The sequence below is a fragment of the Petaurus breviceps genome, unplaced genomic scaffold (assembly GCF_028583685.1).
Source record: "Petaurus breviceps papuanus isolate PSGF00001 unplaced genomic scaffold, PetGlider_PUasm1.0 184, whole genome shotgun sequence".
NCBI classification, from domain to species: Eukaryota; Metazoa; Chordata; class Mammalia; order Diprotodontia; family Petauridae; genus Petaurus; species Petaurus breviceps.
In genome coordinates this window covers 11631120-11655042 of record NW_027185793.1, presented here as the reverse complement: position 1 = coordinate 11655042, position 23923 = coordinate 11631120, and the positions used below count along the sequence as shown (strand labels likewise).

General features: G+C 37.4%; 1 protein-coding gene across 11 annotated transcripts in view; it reads right to left on the bottom strand.

Moving 5' to 3' along the window:
* FER (FER tyrosine kinase) overlaps positions 1-23923 on the bottom strand; it is a 288611-nt gene that overhangs the window by 167619 nt on the left and 97069 nt on the right. For 6 of the 11 annotated variants that reach the window (XM_069088134.1, XM_069088141.1, XM_069088144.1 and 3 more), the window contains 3 exons: positions 10570-10653; positions 7473-7565; positions 1068-1115 (listed from right to left, as the gene is read on the bottom strand). In XM_069088134.1, the coding sequence (XP_068944235.1) occupies positions 1068-1115; positions 7473-7565; positions 10570-10653 (225 nt within the window). The remainder of the gene's footprint in view (positions 1-1067; positions 1116-7472; positions 7566-10569; positions 10654-23923) is intronic. The other 5 variants (XM_069088138.1, XM_069088142.1, XM_069088140.1 and 2 more) reach the window with 3 other exon arrangements.

The following is a 23923-nucleotide window of genomic DNA, read 5'->3' as shown; positions in this document are numbered from 1 at the left end:
TGCAATAAAATATTCTAATCTGGGAAATCGTTTTATAAACTTAAAAAAAAAAAGGCAAGACAGAACACTACTAAGCCAAGAACATAAATTACCTTACGTTAGGCAACTTCACATTTCTTTGGTTGCCTGTCCTGCAGTATTCTTGTGTAACAAGACACTCTCTAGAGAAATATATTTTCTTTACCTTTCATTTCTTGTCTAATACTTCTGCTGCCAGCACATCTTCTGTTTTCCTGTGTCTTCTCTTTTTTCTGACTTCTGGTCTTCCCTTATTCATCTATCTTTGTTCCTTAATTCTTAGCATTATTCTTCCACTTTCTTTTCTCCTTCCCACATTATTTTTTCAACTACACTTGTCACACCTCTTTTCTTACTCTTCACTACCCTCCTACCATTTTATTATCTCGTCTGTATCTACCTTTCTTCTCATATATAAGATTTCTCTCCGCTTAAGCATTTTTTTTGTCATCCTATGACAACAAAGTCTAAAAATGTGGCAAAATAAATTATTAAAATTTACCACTTTGGGTGAAGAAAGCACTTTAATTCCATTAATTGCACCCAAATCTATTTCTTATAATATTCTTGAATTACAATGAGTTAGTAAAGCTTTCTCTCTCAGAAAGAGAAAAAATAGGTAACAATTTGGAATTTCCTAACCAGAGCACATTATCGATTTGATGTGGTCTCTGTCACTTATTTTTAAATAAAAAGTCAGATCTGCTCCCCCAAAGTGAGATATGTCCTGTTAGCCATCCTTTGTTTATCCTAATAAACTTGAATATGGGTTATATCACTAATAAAATAAAACTAGTTTCTGTCAGAAACTTGTTTCAGACTTTAATAATATAAACTGTCAACTTTTTCTAAGGATGGCTACATAAGAAAATGTTGGATATGGCAGTGATTTACATGATACAAGAAACTTAACTTTTTATCCTCCCTTGTTTCTCATTCTTTGGATCTTAGAGCCTAGGCAAAAAATGTAAATAAAGACCTTAAGAATAATAAAAGACAGCTAACATTTTAAAAAATATATAATAGTTAACCTGAGCTTAATAACATGCCTTTTCAGAGGAAGTACAAGGTTTCTCTGCTACTTTCGATGGAGCGCACTAAAAAATACAAGAGGTTTCTTATGTTATGCAAAGTAATAACTCCATTTCCCTATACTAAGTGTGAAAACTAAATATTATAATATGCAAATATTATATGCAAAATATCAATATATAATCTAAGCAAATGTTGAAATTGCATTCATAAAATTAGACAAAAAATATCTTAAGGGATTACTATACTTCATATCAGAAGAACATACTTTTCTCTTCCTCTACATTTTTATATGAAATTTTGTGGCAATAAAAACCTAAGGTGAATAACATTCATGTAAATAAAGTATAAAATGAATAAATGTATAATTATAACATATTATCTCATTGGTTATCTAAGTACTCTGTCTAAAGTGTGTATCACAGGTCTGTCAAAAATGTAAGCTCACTAAAACATTCTTCAAAGAGTACGCCCAACTCAGCATTTAGAATATACCTCAAAAACCAAGGGCCAACTGGCATTATGAGGCAAATCACTTCACTTTTCTGAGTCTCAATTTCCAGAGTAAGAGTTCTACATAAAATTTAATAAGTAGGCTAATGAATAATTCATAACAAAAAATCACTCTAAACAACAAAATGTCTATTTAAATAATCCAAGAGTGCATTTTGTCACATGATATTTTTATTATTAAATACAGTATGATTTTAATGCAGTCTGTTGGAAATAAAGTCTAAATGCTGTCTTCAGAGGATGCTTATTAACTGATTTCTGCTTTATGTTCAGAGGAGTGCTCTTTGAAAAATTAGGTTTGTGGGGGCTTGTCTAGGTTTCCTGCGACCTAGTAACTGAATCATACGTAGCATCATACTTGTACTTTTTAGAAAGATGTTTATACAATATATAACCATTTTTAAAGGACCAATCTATCACGAAAATAAGTATTAACTGTTCATGGACAAATATAACTTATAATTTATTTAACCTTAAATTCTTTAATCTCTCACTATGAAACTGATCTAAGTATTAAGTTTTACATTGTTTTTAAAGTTAAGTGCAGATTCTAGTTACATTGGTGGACAGATGAATTTAGATCATAAGGAAATTACCCAGATAATTCAGGGTATAAAAGTACTTTTGTTTGAAATATTTAAAAAAAATTTACCTCATTTTGTTAATTCAGTATAAATTTCTTTATAGACTGTGACACTTTGCTTCACACACTTTTTAAATTCTGTCTACCCTTTTTATTAATGTAGTAAAAGTCTTCTTGTAAACCATGATAATCATTTTTACTGATTAAGATCTTACTTTTTGTAGGCAAAGGAGGCAAATCTTTCAGAATCTCATGAATATGATAAATGTCTAAAAAACCCTTCCAGAAAAATCTTCTTTATAAATATGATAAATGTGATATATATAATATATATAAATATGAAAGAAAATCCTTTCATTTTCTTCCTCTACCTCTTTTCTTTGATGACATGCTTTGCATGCAAAATAACAACAAAAAAGCAAATTTTATAATTTTCTTTGAGTCTTATGGGATAGATTAGTCCTAATTTAAACTAAATAGTAAGTGGTAAAATCTCAACAGAAAATATTTATTAAGAATTTCTTACATAAAAATACAAATCATTTGACTCTTTACTATTTTGGCATAATCTCCCAGAGAACTTTTTCATTTAAACATATGTGGCAAGATTTATAAGGCTTATAAACACTCATATTCTTTTGTTTCATAAGACAGTCAATTTATCTTAAGGAAATACTACATAAGGGAATTTTGCAATATTTTCCCACTGAATGGACATCAGTATTATGTTCACACAAAAAGCTTCAGCTTAAACTTATATTATTCTATTCCTCCTATTATTTCTTTTAAATCTGAAAATAATTTATCAGTGTTTAAATCAAATGATTTCTAATCCATAACCCCATTACACTAAACTAATTTTTTTTGTTGTTTTTTGGAGGGCAATTGGGGTTGACTTGCCCAAGGTCACACGGCTAGTTTTTGTGTTAAGTGTCTGAGGCTGGATTTGAACTCAGGTCCTCCTGACTCCAGGACCAGTGCTCTATTCACTGCACCACCTAGCCACCCCAACACTAAACTATTTTCAAAGAAATGACATGGGCCCTGCTATAATTATCCTAGATTCTTAATTTCATTTGCTATCAAGTTTTCTCCAAAAACTTTACTTGACTTAAAATTTGTCCTTAATACTTGTATGTGTGTAGTTATATATAGTTAGGTAGTTGTGTGTACATGGTGTGTGTGTGACACAGAGAAAGCAAGAAAGCAGGAGCAAGAGAATAAGAGAGAGAGTGTGAAAAGAGAGAGAGCAGGAATGAGAGACAGAGAGAGACAGGGGAAGGGGGAGAGAAAGAGGTGGGGAGAGGGAGAGAGAGAAAGAGAAAGAGGGGAAGTGGGGGAGGGGGATAGAGAGAGAGAGAGAGAGAGAGAGAGAGAGAGAGAGAGAGAGAGAGAAAGAGAGAAGGAGAAAATGAGACTCTAGTGTTGTAGTACTGAAAACTTAAAATATATACAACTGTCAGAAAAAGGTCATCTTTTTTTTTTAATCTTGTAAGATCTTATATGTATTTTCTTAGTTATGAAAGGATTTGGAATACCTTTTTGTATATTATTCTGAAGCAGAAAAAAGTTTACAAATAATACAAGCGACTTTTTAAATGCTAATCTTTTAACATTTAATAAGTTAATATTAAAATTAAAGACTTTGGGGGAAGAGGTATTGTGGTAGATTAATTAAGTCATTAGGCCTAACACCACTAAAATGCATTCTTAAATCAAGATTAGTGGCTTTAATTAATAATAGTAATAGTTATAATAGTAGTCATAATAAAGACAATAATGATAGCTAACAGTTATATAGTGCTTTAAAGTTTACAAAGCAAGTTCTACAGATAATCTCATTTGATCAGTCAGAAAACCTCTGAGCAGACTGAAGTTATGTAATAATAGGCACATGAGTAGAGTTTCTCTAGTTTCTTAATTCTTAATTTTTTAATTCTTAAAAAAAATATTTCAGTTCATTAGTTGATTGTCATAAACTTACGAGGAACACACATAGACTCTATTATTTTACTTCAAGAGCTCACTAAATGTATCAGTGAATTGAAAACCTTGGAGCATTTAACTGACCTAAGAACAGAGGGGTCTTCAACTGTTAGGGAGACATGACTTGTTATCATGACTGTATCAATGAATTAATTTCCCTAAATTCTCAAATGCATAAGAATTCTTTTCTTTTTAAGAAATATGTATACCTAACAGAGATTTTGAGGATTTAAAATAAAAGTGGGAAACCTATTAAAGGCATATTTTAGTAGTATGTATGATTTTTGAAAAATGTAATTCAATCAGACTGAGATCCTAAAAACTGAATTTTGCTAATGATTGTCAATGTATATGCTAAAGATTAAGAAACACGGTTGGGGTGAAATGCTAGGAGATTAAAAAGTTGTGTTTTTATAACATTAACTCACTGACACTGCAAATAAGAGGTATGACATATACTACATAAGAATGTAACGTAGTCTATTATTAACATAATGAACACTTTAATTTCCCCCTTTGTCCTTCATTTACCTTTCAGCTACCCTGTTTGGACTTCATCACATCCCCAAGAACCTCGTCATCCTGCAAGATGGAAACCAGACATGGTACTCACACCTGCTTAGCTTTCTCTTCCCCTGGAACACTTCTGATTGGAAGACTGAGTTCCTCTCAAAACTTCTGTTTAAGAAGGGCCCGTAGGTTACTATCCCTTCACATTTACAACTGGCTGCATACTTGTGGTTTTCTCCATGGTACCAGAGCTGTTTGGTATCTTTTTCAGTTTCCTTTTCTGTGCTGTGTTCCCCCAGTAGATAGCAAGCTCTTTGAGGGCTACAACTGTCTTTCTTTTTCATATTAGTGTCCCCAGCATGTAGAACAGTGCCTGGCACACAGGAGGTATTTAATAAATATTTATTAACTGTCCACTACTGTATACACCACTACCTAGTAGAGCAACGAGAAAAAGCTCACCCTTTCCACCACTTTCCTATTCTTGTATGGAATTTAAATTATTGACCTGGTTCTATCACATTTAGTCCTGAGTTAGTTCCAAAAGTCTGTATCAGCTTCAAAAACATTTGTATTTACTTCAAAGAAATGTAACATACTAAAGTCTATGGAAAAGGTGTTGGGCATATGTAGCCTATAATAACCCCTGGCCATAAGAAAATCGCGGAAGTAGGAATTAGCTCCATTTTCTCAAAGAAGAATTTTTATATTCTCCTACTCTCAGATATATTTTTAAGGGCATTTCCTTAGAAGGCTGAAATAAAAGCCCAGATTCATATCTCTGGGTTCGAATTTATCAACAATGTTACCCATTTTAGGTTTAGGTGAGTAATTCAGGCACTGTAAGAAGTCTATTAACAAAGTAAAATAAGTATTTTTCCTATTGTCCCAGCATAAACTGGTAGTAGGCCCTCACACAGATTTTCAACCTATGAAGTGGAAGTGGAAAGTGAGTTAATGTTATGAAAAAACATCGACTTTTTATTAGTTTTCATATTAAAACATTGAGGGAGAGGGTTTTTTTAAATATTTCACTATTTCTTCTTTTGGATTTTCCTCATTACTTCTTTGAATCCCAAATACTATTTATGTTATATCAATCATTCTTAAGTGTATTATTTATTTCATATTTACAAAGGGTTCTCAAATTCTTGAATCAGTTTTCTGTACTCCTCACTTTGGAAACTCAAATCACTAGAAAACTAAGTTACAAAAGGACTCATACTAGTTGCTAAGTTAAAAGGCTTTATAGCTTCATAGTGAAACTGCTTTTCTGAAAAGCAAGAAAAGGACATGAATTTTGGCAGATATTTCCTGAAGAATAATTTTTGCAAGAATGTCTATGTGATATATGGAATATAATGCTGGCCTTGGAGTAAGAATGGCCTAAGTTCAAATTTCTGACTCCTAGCTATGTGAATTCAGGCAAGCATTCACCTCTCAAAGCCTGAAGACAACTCCCTAGAAATATAGTAACAAATGAATTATCATTTGCATTGGAAAGTAGGATTTCCACATTTCCAGGAATAAATCAGTGGTGAGGACCCCAGTCCCACTGACAGTAATTTTTTTGTTTCTTGAAAGTAACTCTTCTTTTTCCCCCCAATATTGTGTAAAGTAGCTATCATTCAGGTCACCTCTACCTTTTAGTTCCCACAAAAATGATTCCTTTTATTGGAAGTAATACTACTAGCAGTAAAGGCTAAAATACGTTGAATTTTTTTTTTTCCTTTTAACCAGCAGCCATTTGAACCATTTATTTTACTAAATTAAAAAATCAAACAAAAAAAACCTCATATGCATATTTTACATTTCTTAAACAGTTCTCAAATAATTTGAAACAGTACTTTTAAAAACTATTTATAACAGGAAAAAATAAAAATAAAGTAAGCAACAGTACATAATTCAGGGTTTGGAAATCTTTTCAGTGGGATTTTGTCATCTTTTGATATAAAAGCATTTATCTGATATATGCAAGCAAAAAAACTACTCTATTACTTTTCTGGGACAGATATCATTATATACTTGAAGGGAATTCAGAAGGTAGTTGGGCTATTAAGTTAGTCTAGAAGGGTAGGAAGCAATTTAATTTCTACTTTTTATAAATATGATCTTATTTCCCTAAAAATGCAAAAGTTTTAATATATTTGTCTATGACCCTTAATCACATATATATACTAACATATACTTATAATGCCTTTTATTAGTTAGAAAATTACAGAAATAACAACCAAAAGTGTTTCAAAACAATAGTAATTAATTTTTATTGTGTACTATATGTAAATTTGATCAACAATCCCCCCCCAAAACATATTAAAACTTCATTGTAGATGGTTGAAATGAGTAGTTTCTTACAATTAGAAAATAAACAAAAAACATAGTTTAAAAACATAATGTGGGATAAGAACATTCTCTAATTCCCTTAGTCAATGAGATATTGCAAATAGGGCAAATTGCTTTGGACACCTTTCTGTTAGCTATATTTATGATAAATTTATATACCAGTAAGACTTCATGTACTCTCACAATTGAAATAATATTCAAAACTGCTAATACATAGGTATATGAATACTTTGTCAAGTAATAATTCTGCCTGTAAAGTGATTTAACATGTAACAAAACTGATCCTACTACTGGTCATATTAGGCCCTCGTGTACCTTTCTTTCAAAGCAAAGCATCTCTCTTTAGGTAGAGTTTACAAATTAACATATTTTCAATCAAATCCTCCCCTGATGGCTCACTGATGTGTAACAAAATGAAAAATCATATCCTAGAATTCTAGAATAATGGGAAGATTTACAAAGCCACAGAATAATTAATCCTACTTACTGATGAAGAGCCCAACATAGATTTGGGAGATCGAATCATTCCAGCAATGGAATGACGAAGTGACTCGAATTTAGATAACTTCTCCTTCCTCTCCTAATTTGGGGAAAGAAAAAAACGTTGTCAGTACAGATAAATCTTGATCAGAATATTGTTAAAATATCCTTAAATTCTAAATTAGGAAAAGAAAAGTTTGCCAAGACAATGGACATTAAATTCCCCACATACTTAAAACCAAGATTTTTCCAAACTAATTTTCATTTTGTGGCCTGAAATTTATTAAATGAAGTAATTAATTTGAGGTCTAGGGGTTAGGGGAGAGAAGACCTTGGGGTTGTATTGAATACCTGTAGGATAAAGGAAGCAATGAACGGAAGTTACAAAGCAGCAAGTTTAGGTTTGGACAAATTTAGGTTTGAAAAGTAAGGAAGAAAAAGTAAAGGAAGACTAGTAATGGAACACAGAAGTAACAGTTCTTGTTACATGTTTAAATGTCCACAGTCCAGCAGATCTTTCTAAGGGAAACAAAAATAAACTAATGATGACAAGGCCAAACTGCAGAGATGTAGGACTCCCTTTTTCAATTCCTTATTCTAACAATATTTTAAGAGAAATGAAGAAACTATTTTAAAAGAATCTAGAAGAGTGTTTTCTTTCTAACTTTTCCAAAATAATTTCTGTAGTGTTGGTACTATCTTTTAAAAATATGACAGAATACTCTTGTGAATACATCAGGACCGAGAGCTATGTCCTTCAGCAATTCTTATACACCTAACTCTACTTCTTTTTCAGAAAATGGATTATGTGGTCTTCTGTTAGTTTAGGTATTTTATACTTTGAAGACTTTGTGGAGGAGTGTAAGGGGAATTTTGGTAATAAAAAAATAATTTTTTAAAAGAAAGAAATGGAGAATTCTTTTCCCCTATTGCACAACCCTCCAAATCTTACTGTCTGTTATTATGCTCTCTAAAAATCAAATCACCTGAGGTATTAGTGATACCCTAAATGAATAGTTTGATCTTTCTGTATTTGAATGAATTCTGAAAGTTTTCTATTTATTTCATAAGGAAAGGAAACAAATTATACTGAAAAAATGATCATCAAAATATTTTGAAAAAAAAAAGTTCAAAGACCCCAGTTTAATAACCTCTGATTTAGAAAATGTATGCTATTATAAATAAAGCATTGGTGTGAGACCAAATTTCAAATCTCACTCCTTACTAGCTGGTGATCCTAAAACACGTTGCTTAATGACTGTGTGCCTCATTCAACTTCCAAGAGCTACTAAGGGTTGAAAGAGGTATCTACATTAGGGTAAGGTGCTCTCAATGGAAAAAATCATATAACCTATATTTGCATAAATTTCAAAAATATACCAAAAAAATATATTTTATGATGATGGGATTGTTAAGGGCTGTTAAGGGGTCCCTGAAGTTTTTGAGTTGCCAATTTTCCAGAAACACTGAACTTACAGCATGCAGGAGGCCCTGAATATATCAAGGACAAAGTTCCCTACCACCACTCTAAGTTGACATAATTTGCTGTCTGCACCCCAAGCTGGACCCCTTAGGTGTCCTTGGGAGGCAAGACAGGTGCTAGCCAGTCTGTGCCAGGTTGGGAAAATGCTTGTGCAGGTGGGGTCCTCTGAAGATAAGAGGACCTCCCCATTTTCATAGTCTAGCCATTCCCAGAGGAAAAGATTGCAGCCTTTGCCATCACCCTGCTCCTCCCCTTGAGGAGGGTTTTTCTACTTTCTGCTACCTTTGCTGCACCTTTCCCCTCTTGTGCCATGCCCCTTCCTGTTTTCTCCTCCTTTGTGTTGTACTGTCACAAATATGCAAACTTCTGTAAGGACTCTGAACTCTTTAGGTTCCACGTGTATGTTCTTTTCTCTTGTAATAAACCTGGTTTCACATCAGTCTCATGGCGTTGTGATTGCCTGTTGACAAGATTTTAGCATTGGAACAGATGTTCAGAGATCATTTAGTTCCAATTCCCTCATTTTACATGGGAAGAATATAAATTAAATGTGTGTGTGCGTGCGTGTGTGTGTGTGTGTGTGTGTGAGAGAGAGAGAGAGAGAGAGAGAGTGCATGTGTACCTCATAGACCAAATTATCCAAGATGGTGAAGTAGAAGAAAGTAACAAAAACCAGCTCCCTGGACAAATAACCCAATAAAGATATCTGAGAAACCTCAGACCATGTCATAAGTGGAAATCTCAGAAAAAAATAAAATGAATCATTTTTCCAGCATAGGGTCATAAAGTCGATCTAAAGGCAAATGAAGAGTCCAAGAAGTGTGGAACAGGGGTGGATCAGGATCCCAGAGTCACTATGAAGCAGAACATGACTGACGGTAAGGGGCAGATTGAACAATTAGCCCTAAGGAAAAGAGACCTCACCGCTGTTAATAACTTAGGAGATCAGAATCTCAAAACCAGATCACTACAGGAAAGAAAGAACATGCCACCCTCCCTCTAACTCAGAGGAGGATATCTATGAGCCAGACTTCAGGGACAGAACATTGCCATAGGGCTACAGCTACAACCCACCAGGACACCAAAAAAATCCAAAATGAGAAGGGGAAGGAAATAAGTACTTACACAGTGCCTACTATGTTCCGGGCACTATGTTAAGCATTCTACAATTATTGTCTCGTTTGATCCTTACAACCCTGCAATGCAGGTGCCATTATTATCCTCAATTTGGCAGTGAGAAAACTGGTGACACAGCTAGTAGTGTCTGAAGGCATATTTGAACTCAGCTCTTCCTGACTCCAAGTCCAGTGCTCTATCCACTGTACCACCTATCTTCCTTAAATGTAATCAATTATTATCACTTTTAGTAGTTATGTTCTATAAAGTTACCCTGAATGTTGAATTAATGAATACTCAAGCATTACTCCTAAGAAAAGTACAGGGTTAGAGTCCTACAAGCCTCTGGTCACAACATTTTCATCAACTGACAATATAAAAATTTGTTTCATTTGTGTTTCTGCTTAAAGACATCTTTCTGTAAATATTTAATATTTGTGGTCATTATCCTTTGTTCCTGAAGCAATATGGAGAAATTCTAAATGCTGTGGATAAGTTCACTTACCTTGGTGGTATACTTTCCAGTGATGTACACACAGATGTTGAAGCTGATGCACGCATTACGAGAGCTAGCAGTATTTGGGAAGCTCTGAAGGAAAGTGTGGGAGAGAAGAGGTATTAGGCTGCCTACCAAACTGAAGGTCTACAGAGCCATTAGGCTGACCTCATTGTTGCATGCCTGTGGAACCTGGACAGTCTACCAGCAACATACCAGGAAACTAAATTGCTTCCATTTAAATAGTCTGAGGAAGATTCTGAAGATCATCTGGCAAAATAAGGCACAGATACTGAGGTCTTTTCTTAAACTGAACTGCCAAGAATTCAAACTCTACTGTGGAGAGTACAATTCCAATTCTAATGAGTTGGCCATATTGTGCGAATGCCAAATGTATGTGTGTATCAAAGACTATTTTATGGAGAACTCACACAAGGTAACATCACACAAAAGTCAGAAGAAACAGTATAAGGACATCATCAAGATCTCTCTGAAAAACTCTGGAATCAATTGAGACACATGGGAGACACTAGCACAGGACCACCCAGTACAGCATGCCTGGATCAAAGAAAGTGCTGTGCTCTGTGAGCAAAGGAAAATTGCATTAGCTCAAAAGAAATGTAAGATGCACAAATTTAGCAACATCTCCTCTCTAAACATTCATATTGACTATTTGTACCTGACCTGTGGTAGAGCCTTCTAACTTCTTACTGGTCTGATCAGCCACTGATGGACACACTGTGCCTTGACTCTGACATAGTGATGTCATCTTGGTCCTATTCAAGCATGTAGGGCAATAAGCAACTCCACAATACTGTTATTGTATTACCTTAACTCTCTAACTCAATAATACACAGTCCACAGTTATATGAAAAACTAGGTTTTTCACACTGGTGAAACTGGCTTGTTTTATAAGGATATTGGCAAATAAATCTACATAATTCAAATAGCCTTTAAGGTGTCTGGCTTCAAATCATTGCAAGATCATGAAACTGTGCTATTGTGCACCAACACCACAGGCCAAGTCTTACTGTATAACTCTTAGTTACTTAATAGGTATGTTTTCAGTTCTTCCACAGCCTCCTGATCTGCAGAACCTGCCTCACTTGCAAGTTTAACAGTTTTTGTGCCATACAGCTTGTGAGCCTGCCAGCACTAGTCTCCACTAGTTTTGACAAAGGGTTTGACAACTATCTTGACACTGGGTAATGGGACTGGAAATTTCTTTGGCTTTCAGCCTCACAATTCTGTCCACTCTGTTTTTTGTTTTTTTTTTAAGCAATTGGGGTTAAGTAACTTGCTCAAGGTTACACGGCCAGGTGTTTCTGGATGTCTAAGCCCAGATTCGATCCCCAGGTCATCCCGACACTGGAGCCAGTGCTCTTACTCGCTGAGCTACCTGGCTGCCCCTCCACTCTGTTTTTTAATAGTCATCATCTCATGCATCTACCAATTTAGCCATTTTCCCATCTTTCCCATAGCTTCCTCATATACTATAGAAGTTGCTTTAGCACTTTCCAAAGCAGTGGCATGGATCAAAGAATTTCTTCTTTCTTTTTCTGGATGTATTCCACTGTAGAGTCATTAGCACTGAACTCACCACCAACAGCCCCATAACTCATGCCTGAATGAAACTTATCCAATACATATATTTTCTCTGTAAGACATATCACAGCCTTCTTGCACTTGGGAACACTAGACAGCACTTCAGTACTACACTTGGGGGGTATTTTAAACTGGGAAATCACTAACAAAAAGCCTTACTAAATAGAAAGCAAAAAGAAAACTTATTTGAACTATGAGAGATTTAACAAGAAGGTAGAATATTACCTTGTTTGAGCTCAGCAAGGACTATGTCTGTCCACAGATGACCAAAAAAGCATCAAGTACTGATTTTCAGCTTACAAATAAATTTTAGCAAGTTCACAAATAGAGAATCTACAAATAAATAGTCAAGATCGACTACATTCTGTAAGGTCAAATGAATCCTGCTAGAAGTATTCAAAGGCTCTCTTGCCCATCTGTATTTTGGAACCACCTTGACCTGGCTTGTGAGAGTCAGTTACTAAATTTTCAATGTGAGCATTTACACTTTGGAAATCGGCAAACTCTGTAAATCAGGTTTTGATTTATTGTATTATTCCTTGTCTAGATTTAATAAAATGAAGTGGGAAATGTTAATAACACAAATTAAATTAAGTTGTATCCTGAATTTTCAGAGAACCCACTGTCTAACCAGCACACCCCGGCTTAGTCCTAATTCAGGAAGTAAGACTATTAAAAAAAAGAGAGAGAGATAAATGGGTTATCATGATGCCAAGGATCCCCAAGAAAAAACATGGTATTCAAAACCCAGAGAAAGAAGTAGCAAGACCCCAAATAACACTAGTTGAAGTCAACAAAAGAGCCAGCAAAGAAAAGACATTGTAATGGCAAGTAAAATAGGGTTTTTTGCTTTTTTTTTTTAGATTGAGTTTTAGCTAACCAAGTGTTTTTGAGCCCACAAGTGGAAGAAGTCTACAAAGAGGGAAGAACAGGAAGGAGCAGATAAGAGGACCAGCAGAACTGGGAGAGAGAATGTTTGTGATGTTGACGTTCTATCTGTTGATCTGTGTTACTTTCTTGGACAGAAACCCTGTCTGTTGTTCTGTGTTGATTTCTCAGACAGAAGCCCTGTCTGTTGTTTCCGTCATTTCTCAGAAAGAAACCCTGTCTATTGTTCTGTATTGATTTCTCAGACAGAAGCCCTGTCTGTTGTTTCCATGATAATTTCTCAGACAGAAAGTGAATTGAGATGATAGTGCTAATAACGTGTGTAAATATTGCTGTAGCCCTGTTAAGATTTGTTTTCCTAGAAACAGAAACTGCGAAGAGCTTGGAGTGGAGTAGTCCCAATGAGCTAAGACATAGAACTGCAGTGGGACCCAAGTTCGGTTCCGGCCTCAGACACTTAACACCCCCCCACACACACACACACACACATACACACAAACTAGCCGTGTAACCTTGGGCAAGTTACTTAACCCCAAATGCCCTCCAAAAAGGAAAAAAAAAAACCCCTGCAGTGGAGCACTATGTGTAAATGCAAACAAGAGTTGGGAGTGGTCAGCCTGTGGAAAAGAAGTAGTCCTGGGGTTTGTAAACCAGCCTGGAGTGAAGATAAAAGAATACTTTACCCGGATATTCTGTATTGACTGAGGAGATTGTAACTAACTGTCACCTAAGGGTGGATGGCGTTTATATTTTCTGCTACCCCTTAAAGATGACTATAACATATACTGAATGATGTGTTTTATTTAAAGCTATGTGGCCACCTTAGTAATAAGTTGTTATGTTGTGGTGAATGTTATGCTTTAGTTTCTTGAATGTAATGCTTTAGTTTATTGCTGAACAAATACAGAGTTTATTATACCATGCGATTAGATCCTTAAAGTTATTCATAGCAGGAGTCCTCAGGAAAGCAGCTGTGATTGGCTTTACAGACACCAACAAAAAACACTAGGGACCCCCCCCCCCCAAACACAAATCCAGAAGAGAACTCCAAATCATTTACAAGTAAAGTATCAAAGAAAAACACAGCTTGGCCACAAGGTCAATTATAATTTCAGGAAAAAATGAAGTTTTAAAACATTATGAATTAAATAAGAGCACTAGAGGAAAAAGTTGGAAAAGAAATGAAAGTTCAAAAGAAATAACTTGGAAGGAGAATTAACAGCTTAGAATAAGAGGTACAAAACCACACCTAAATAACAGACTCTCTGTTCATTAAAATGGACCCCTCCCCCCCCAAAAAAAACAAAATCAAAATAAATTAATGTCAAAAGAATGGGGGAAACAAAAAAGTAAATCAACTGAAGTGGGAAACAGGTCAACAAGGGGGAAAAAATCGAATGCATATGTATACTCTATCACTGAATGATAGATATCTTAACGCAAGCCCACATTTCAAATTTTACTAGAGTTAAAAAGAACCAAAGGTAATTTCACATTATGAAATGATGAGCCTGACAATCTTAGAAAAACATGGATAGACTTGCATGAAATAATGAAGTGAAATGAGCAAAACCAAGAGAATATTGTATATAGTAACAGCAATATTGTTTTAAGAAAAACCTTTGAGTGACTAAGTCATTCTGACTATTTTAAATGCCCACATTAACTATAAAGGTCCTACAAAGAAAACACTGTCTAAATCCAAAACACTAATAAATAGATGTATAGAATGGTTTTACATATGCATGTAAAATTCATACACACACATATTTGTGTCTAAAGGTTGCCATCTCTAGAGTAAGGGAAGAGGAAAAAAGAAAAAGAAAAAAGAAAGCTACATGATAAACTTTATTATTTTTAAAAATGGCAAGTTGTACATAACAGATCTGTAGTTTCATGAAAAAGCATCTTTTCTTTCTATTCCACTGCTATGGGAATGCCTATTTTATTTCTTAAGCTCAGAATCAATTAAAAAATATATACATTAAAAAATAAGGTATAAAGGGCAGCTAGCTGGCTCAGTGAATAGAGCACCAGCCCTGGAGTCGGGAGAACCTGAGTTCAAATTCTGCCTCAGACACTTGACACTTAACTAGCTGACTTTGGCAGTCACTTAACCCCAACTGCCCTGCCTTCCCCCCTCCCCACCAAACAGAAAATCAGGTATAGTTCTACATATCTGTCTCTTGGCTTTCATTAAAGACTAATATTTATTAAAAAATAAACAAATCACAAACTTAACAAGCCAGAAAAAATGTCAGTCCATTAAAGCACATGAAAAATACAGTGCCTATGTACAGTCTAAAAGGATTATTAAATATTTACATATTAGCAACTAACTCACTACTATTTTCAGTTCTCTCTACTTTTAGAAATAGAAGAATAAGGAGGCAACATTAGGAGACCCTACCGTGATCAATCCCAGAGCCCCAGCACCAATTCAATTGTCTTGACATGGGAAAAGATGCTTAAACAATCTAACAAGACCGATTCCTTCCCCTTTTGGAATTCCATTTTTCTTCCCCCTCCTCCTCCCGTCTCCCACCTGCTCAGACGGCGGGACCCTCGGCCCAGGCCACGCAGGGGAAAGGCCGCGGCCGGGCTGCACTTCCCACCGCTGGTCAATTTGGCGGTGAGGCCACAGCTCTCGTGGGGGGCGGGCACCCCATCATTCCCTCCCGCAATCCACCCTTCCCTCATCACCCCCTCAATCCCCACCCCCACTAACTCCCATCCCCCCACTCCGCCATCATTCTACCACCCCCCCAATCACTCCCATCTGCAGTGCATCACCCCGGTCACCCCCTTACCCCATCTGCGGGGCTTAAGGCCTGCGCGGCCTCCCGCAAGGCCCATCCTAGACACAAGATGGAGTCCCGTTCCGAGGGCCGCCCGCACCTCCCACACCTGGAGGAAGCTGTCATTTGGTCTGCTGCCCCCTGCAGGCCCCGGGCGGGGGCTGCTCCCGGGCTCTGCCGCCCCCCTGGGGGGACGGGGGGGGGCCTGCAGCTGCAGCCCGGGCCCCAGCAGCGCCCCACCGGCCTCTGGGCTCCCGTAGCTCCCCGACTCTCTTCACACCCCCGCAGGGAAGCCGCTCCTGACATTCTCACTGTACAGATGGGGAAACTGAGGCAAGAAGTCAGGGTCACACAGCCAGGAAGCACCTGAGGCCAGATCTGAATTCAGTTCTCCTGACTCATCTTCCTGAGTTCTTTGGCCTCAGACCCTAGACTAGCTGTGTGACCTGTTTTTCTCAATTTCTTCTTCTATACAATGAGCTGGAGAAGGAAATGGCAAACCACTCCAGTATCTTTGCCAAGAAAACCCCAAATGGGGTCGTGTGGAGTCAGACATGACTGAAAACGACTGAATAGCAAGAAGCTTCTGACTCTGGGGGGGACACTCCCTCCAGGGCACTGCTTACTGTCCAAACTAGCATAGCTGCCAAGCAAATGGAGAAAGACTGCATGACAAATGAGAACTCTGGTAGAGGCAGAAGAGACAGGAGGGGGCAATCGATTGGAGGGAAAAGCTGAGGGTGAATATTAGCTTGAAGATGCAACTAACTGGAAGGATGGAAAGAGATAGTCAGGAGACAAATATAATGAGCCCATTTTGGACACACTGAGTTTGTGCCAACAGGACATCCTGTTACAACCTTGTCTCACTGGATGTTACTCTCCCTTATGCACTCTAGAGCCCAAACTGTCCTTTTCTTCCTCACACATGGCACTTTACCTCTCATCTCTTTGTTACTGCAGTGTCCTCCTAGCAAAATGAAGTCCTTTCTTAAAAAAAAAAAAGCTGGCTTGAATCTTAATTTATTTATTATTAATTAATTAGTTTCTGAAGAAATCGGGATTAAGTGACTTGCCCAGGGTCACACTGCTAGTAAGCCTATGAGGAAAGATTTGAACTCAGGTCCTCCTAACTCCAGGCTCTTGAATCCACTGTGCCACTTAGCTGCCTCAAAATGCAGTTCTTTCAACTCTTTCAATCTTCTCAAATTACCTTGTATAGTATTTAACTACTTTGTAGTTATTTATTTTGGTTTGGGGGTTATTTTTTTTTGCTTTTTTTTGGGGGGGAGAGGCAGGGCAATTGGGGTTAAGTGACTTGCCCCAGGTCACACAACTAGTAAGTGTTAAGTGTCTGAGGCTGTATTTGAACTCAGGTCCTCCTGACTCCAGGGCTGGTACTCTATTCACTGAGCCACCTAGCTGCCCCCTACTTTGTAGTTATTTAGAGGGGCTTGGGGGAGAGCTCAAAGAAGTCCCTGCTTTACTCTGCCATCTTGGTTCCACCCCCCCTACTTTGTAGTTATTTATTCCATACATGTGTGTATGTATACATACATACATATGTACATATGTACATACATATATTTCTTCCCATTTCAATGCAAGCTCCTTGCAGTTAGGAACTACCACAATCTTTTCACTTGTATTCCCAGCACTTAACAAAGTATGTACATACAGTAGATACTTAATAAATACAGCTGAAAAAAGTGCCCAGGGCAAAGTATTGAGGATGCCCACAGTTAGGTGCTGGGACATGAACCAGCAAAGAAGATGAAGAGATACCCAAACATGTACTGAAATAACCGAACATAATGAAAAGAGGAAGGGAGGAGAATCCAAGAATGGTGTCGTGTGATCTGGAGAGGTCAAGAAGAATGAGAACTTGGAATTAGGAAATCTTTGGAAACTCTGAAGATTATACTATCTTCTAAGTGACACTGTCAGAGATGAGGCTTCATATGGTTGAGAAGTATAAGAGTAAGGGATATGGGGGCAATTAGCTAGTTTTTTTCCTCTTAGGTGATTGGCTGAGAAAAGGAGAGCATAATTTTTAAACTTCTTACCCAGGCTAGATAGGCTTCATGTGTGACAGCCTCAAGCCTGGTTTCCCTCTTTTATATGTGCCACTATCAATGTTCTTTCAGATGAGTTCTGAGGCAGAAAGAAAAGAATAGACTATCACTCCTTTATTCCTGGAAGCTATGCCTCTCTAGATGAAACTTAAGAGCATACTGTATAGCAATGTTGACTTATTTTGGTCTTGCAGTCCATTCAAACCTAATTTATTCTGTACATATGTGTGTATGTATGCATACATACATATGTAAATACATACATACATACATTTCTTCCCATTTCAATGCAAGCTCCTTGCAGTTAGGGACTAACAGACTTTGATCAGACTAAATACTATTCAGTCTGAAAATCATTAATTTGCATTTCTTCAAATTAAAACTCCTCTTCAACTTTTATGACCTTACAGATATTTGTAAGATCCTTTTAATTTATCCTCATCAGATAAAAGTTTAGTATTAACCACCAACTTGGAGATTTTGCTATACCCTTTCTTTCTCTTAATCATTTACCTCATTTATCAGTGACAATAATAATAATAACAGTGATGCTGGGTGAGTCGCTAAACTTCTGTCTAAATCAGTTTCTTCACTTGTCAAATGAAGATGATACTAGCAAGTAACTCCCACAATTATTGTAAAGATAAAATAAGTTATTTGTAAAGCACCTTGCAATCCTCAAAGCAGTGCATGAATGATAACTATCATTAGTGTTATTATATCCCAACTTTGACTAAAATAAATGGACGATGAGAAGAGAAATAATTATTATGTGTAGGCACAAGACAAAAGAGCAGTTTTCAGGGAACTTTGTAGAACTGATTCTTGCTCAGCTTCCTTCTACATCTTGTGTGGATGTGGACCTACATTTGTTTCACAACTGTGAGAGTTTTAATGGGTCAGGAAACAAATTTTTAGGTAGGTATTTGACTAAATGACCTTTGAGGTCCCTTTTTGCCCTGAGATTATGTCACCTTATAATATCTGCAATGGAATTTTATTGTGCTATAAGAAATGACAAATGAGTACCTTAGAGAAACATGGAAAACATCTTAGTTGTAGTGTTACCTGTAACATGAAGCTCTGGCTGCCATCTCAGATGTAGGTTTGAAAAGTGAAGACCTAATAGTAGTCTCCTGGGACTCTTCCTGGCATTTACTAGATGAATATGTTGCTGTCTTCCTTCCAATATGAAAGAAAATCTCTAGCCATTATACTTGAGCAGACTAAAGTTGAAATGGGCTGGCTGGCCCTGGAAATATAAACAAAGAAGACAGTGGCGGGGAGAATACAAAAGAGTCACACTGCGAGCAACAAAGCAGTAGAGACTACAGGGCAAGAATAGAAGAGTGCAAGAATGTAGATATTCTTGACCCAGCAAAAAGCAAGCCCTAAGGAGATCAGTATGAAGATAAAATCAGAAAACGTCAGGTGTCCAACCATACCAAAGGTCTATTCTATTTTCTTCCCCCATATGAGTTAGGCTAGGTTTTTTTCTTTAAAACGTATCAAAATCATCCTTGAGACTTGACTGGTTCAGGAGACTAAAGGTTTAAACTGTTTACATCACTTGTAAACTGGTCACCTAAACACAAAACAACTATAAGGATGTCTCTCTGATACTTGCCAAATCACAACAGGCAAACTCAGAGAAGAGAGCTTTGCTCGGTTGAACAATCAACTCCAGAAGTCTTCGATGCATATCTTTGTTGGCACTGTTGTGATTTCAGTGACGTGTGGGCAGTAAGCACTGTTGTGGGCCTTGGAGTAGTGACCAGGGGCAGGAGACACAGACACAGGTCTCACTCTGGCAGCAGCGTTGTCAGAAGAATGGGCAGTGACAGAAAAGCAGGTTCAGTATGATCCACTGCATGCTCTACCCTAGAAGCGATTAGCCCCTCTATGTTGCTTACACTACAACACCCAGTGAGCACATACAAGTGCTTCCTCAAGGACGGCCTGAAGGACAAAGGGGTGGAATTATGGGGAGGGAGTTTGCTTTCTGTCAGCAAAGGGGAAGTCAAAGTGTCTACCTATCCCCAACAAAGGAAGGGGAGCAGTCCCTCAAACGCATCTTACAGGGTTAAGACTTTTTATCCCCACCCCCAAGGAGGAGGAGGTCTGGGCTGGAGGTCCAGAGAACATGAATAAGTAGGTGATGACATGGAACAATTCTCCTTCTCCCATGAAGAGGATCAGTGACTACACAGCAAACGTCATCATCTTTGGTCCTAGGGAGGCTCCTGCATGTGGTCACCTCTTTACACTGAGAGACACGTTGAAAATTCCAAGAATTTAGCATCATCACATGAACATGATGACGTGGACCTAGGACTTAGCCATTCCAAAGTAAAGGGTAAAGGGAGAGGAGTCTGAGGTTTCTGGTCATGGCTTTCCCAAACGACCATTCCTTAAGGGAGCAGCTATATTGTTTGTTTTGGTTTTACTATGGTTTTTTTTTTTAAGCTTTTCTTTTCCATCTTTCATGCTGTCTAAATCAGACTTCTTGAATACTTGAATTATACTTGTAAACTACTTGAATTGACCAGTATTAGCCTTAAATTCATTTAAGTGGTAGAAGGTCCCCTAGATGACTTTAAAAATCTTATCACTAAGAAGTAGAATACAGCAGAAACAATATCTTATACCCTTCTCCCATATGAGTTAGGATTTTTTTTTTCCTTAAAAGGGATTAAAACCATCCTTGAAACCTGATTGGCTCAGGATACTAAAGGCTCACACCACTGACAGCGTCTCCTGGTCACCTGAGTACAAAACAGCCACAAGGAGCTCCAGTTCTCTCTCTAGTGTTAAGCAGATGCTGATAAGCAACTTATGAAATGAAGCTTCGCTCGGTTCAATCAACGCATCTCTTTACTGAACATCCTTCTACTGTGTTTTAGGACAGTTCTCTTCAGTAAGGGAGTCTTCTTGGGAGGACGGAAGATTCCTCTATTGACCTCTGTTTTCTATGATAAGGTTCATAGTGACACACTCCCGCAGCACAGGTGCTACTGTCAATAGGTTAAGGACTTGTCTGGAAATCCAATTAATGTTCAATGGAGGGACCATGGGCCAGCCAAGGGAAAACAGCCCCTTAATGATACCAAAAATAACATATAATAACAATGGGGAAGAGTTCAAGGCTAATTTAGTGGCAACTGATAAGAAGAGGGGAAGGGGAATAAGAAGGGGAAAATGAGAAGTGGAGAAAGAAGAAAAATATTCAACATACAACACACATACACAGAGTAAAACTCAGGTAAGGGTGGCTGCATTGGGGAGCACAAGACAGGTCAACTGAGCAGAGAATGCTCGATCTCAGGGAGCAGGATCTGCTTTCACAGGAGGGAAGGCTGTGCTCTAAAGTGCCCTTCTGAGAGTGGGAAACTTAAACTCTGATTTTGGTGGCTACGTGGAGCTGGTTGTTTTGGATGTCAATGTTCAGGACAAAGAGGTGATTCCTGTTAGCAGGAGTGGACTGAATGAGGAGCTAGCAACAGAGACAGAGGACCAGTCAGAGAAGTGTGAATAAATCAGGACAGAACAGTGAAACAAAAACCTAGAGAAGAGGGTATGAATGAGAAATACAAAACGATGCGGGAGAGTAAGGACTGAGAAAAGGCTAATTGGATTTGGCAATTAAGAAATCATTGGTAACTTTGAAGAGAGCAATTCAAGGCACAACAAATAAGCTAGTGTCACTATATCACAGAATACAGAGCAAGTTGTAATAAGACTGGAAAGGTAAGAGGAGGCTGTAACTCATAGTGTAGTCATAAAATTATATGAATACTTATAAGGGCTGACAGTACATTAATAAGGCGTACACTCAGTGCTGATGAATATTTATTTAATCAATGTATGTACACATGAAAAAACCAAAGAAACCTTTTATTAACTATGCAATGACACCAACATCAAGCCTAAGAGTAATAAACACCAACCTGATTCCTAAAAGTACCAGTAAACATGTCTTATATCATTCCTCATGACAAGGTTCCCTCCAAGGTAGCATTCTGGAAAATCTCCATCAATTACCACTGCTCTGGAAAGAATACAGGATGTTCACATTTTCAGGTTCTAAAAACACAGGAGTTTGCCCTGGTCATGACCCAGGATGAGCTGAGGGTTTCTGGTAGAATTTTTCTTTTTTGGTGCTGGGTAAGGGTGTTTACAAGTTACATCTAAGTTCTGACTGGTGTTCAATTACCTAAGCTTACAATAAAAGAAAACTATCAATCAAACTAAGGGCATCAGTAAGTGTTTATCAGTTATTTACAAGATTTAGGAGACACACACACTCCATTAGCAGTTATTTACCAAACATGAGGCTATACACATACATAATCATTAGTAGATGTTTACCAAATTTGGGACATAGATCCACTATTGTGAAATTATACCATGAAAATCATTACCTTCTAGATATATATGATAGAATATTTATCATATATTCTAGAAAAACAACTTACATAGCAACTACTTAGTCACAAAATGGGGCTTTTTTTTGGAGAGGCTTAAGCTGGGCAATTGGGGTTAAGTGACTTGCCCAAGGACACACAGCTAGTAAGTGTTAAGTGTCTGAGGTCACATTTGAACTCAGGTCCTCCTGACTCCGGGGCCAGTGCTCTATTCACTGCACCACCTAGCCACCCCTGTTCTGACTTTTCAAGACCTCTCAAGATCTCATGGTCCACAGCATGCCAATACTGTTCATGGAGTTTTCTTGGCAAAGATACTAGAATGGTTTACCATTTCCTTCTCTAATATATTAAAGCAAACAGAGGTTAAGTGACTTGCCCAGGGTCACACAGTTAGTAAGTGTATGAGGCTATTTTAATTCAGATCTTCCTGACTTCAGGCCCAGAACTCTATCCACTGAGCCATCTAGGTGACCCCAAGCTTTTAATAATGAAGGATAAAGTATAGTTGATCTGTTAAAAAGCAGGTTATAAACTGGATCCTTCCTATGTGAATGGCCAGACCAAACTCTTTTGAGTCTTTACAAATCTCTATCAAGTGTCTCCATCATGTTTTGGGGCTTGATGGAATTAGCACAATGTCATTTTCAAATAGGAGCATCTAAGGAATTCCCCATCCAAAGGCAAACTGAACTTGAACTGTGTATAGGATCTCCTCCATCACAATGGTGACCATAGAAGTAGATATCTACAGGTTTTATGCTTCATTTGATTTTTATAATCAGACGTTTGCAGAAGAGGTTTATTTCTATTTTATTATTTCTCAAGGATTCTTGGAGGGGGAGAAACCTTGAAAAAGAACCTATAAAATAGCATTTTGCTCTTCCAAACTAAATGTGTGTAGACAAATAAAATGTAATAAGCACAATGACATCGTATATTGACTAAAATCTTCCCATTCATTGTGAAATGAGTGGTCCACTGTGGAACATTATTTGTGAGAACCAGCTTATTCCCTACTAAAACCCACCTGAGACACTTTCAATTTCTGTAAAGAAATTTGTGTTTTTGTATAGATGGGAACATCAAAGTATGGGTCAGGAGTTACTGATCTCTTGAGAACCTTACTATTTTTTTTTGGTGGCCTTTTTGGAGGGCAATTGGGGTTAAGTAACTTGCCCAAGGTTACATGGCTAATTTTTTTGTGTGGGTGTTAAGTGTCTGAGGCCGGAACCGAACTCAGGTCCTCCTGACTCCGAGGCTGGTACTTTACTCACTGCGCCACCTAGCCGCCCCAGAACCTTATTTTGTAGTCACAAAATCCAAGGGCTCTCCCCCCATCCTGTTGATATTGTCCTTTCTTTCATATATCCTGTCCTTCAATGAGTTTATGGCAGTGTCCCTGCCAGCATGGATCTCTTCTATATGCACGTGATCCAGTCCAGGGGCTTTTTCTGTCTTTGGTCTCTTTAGTGTCATCTCTACTTCCTCTGTTAGCATATCTACTGTGCTTTGTTAGCTAAGGTCCAAGTGTGACAGTTTCACTGTTTTTGATGGAGAAAAGCGTTTGTTA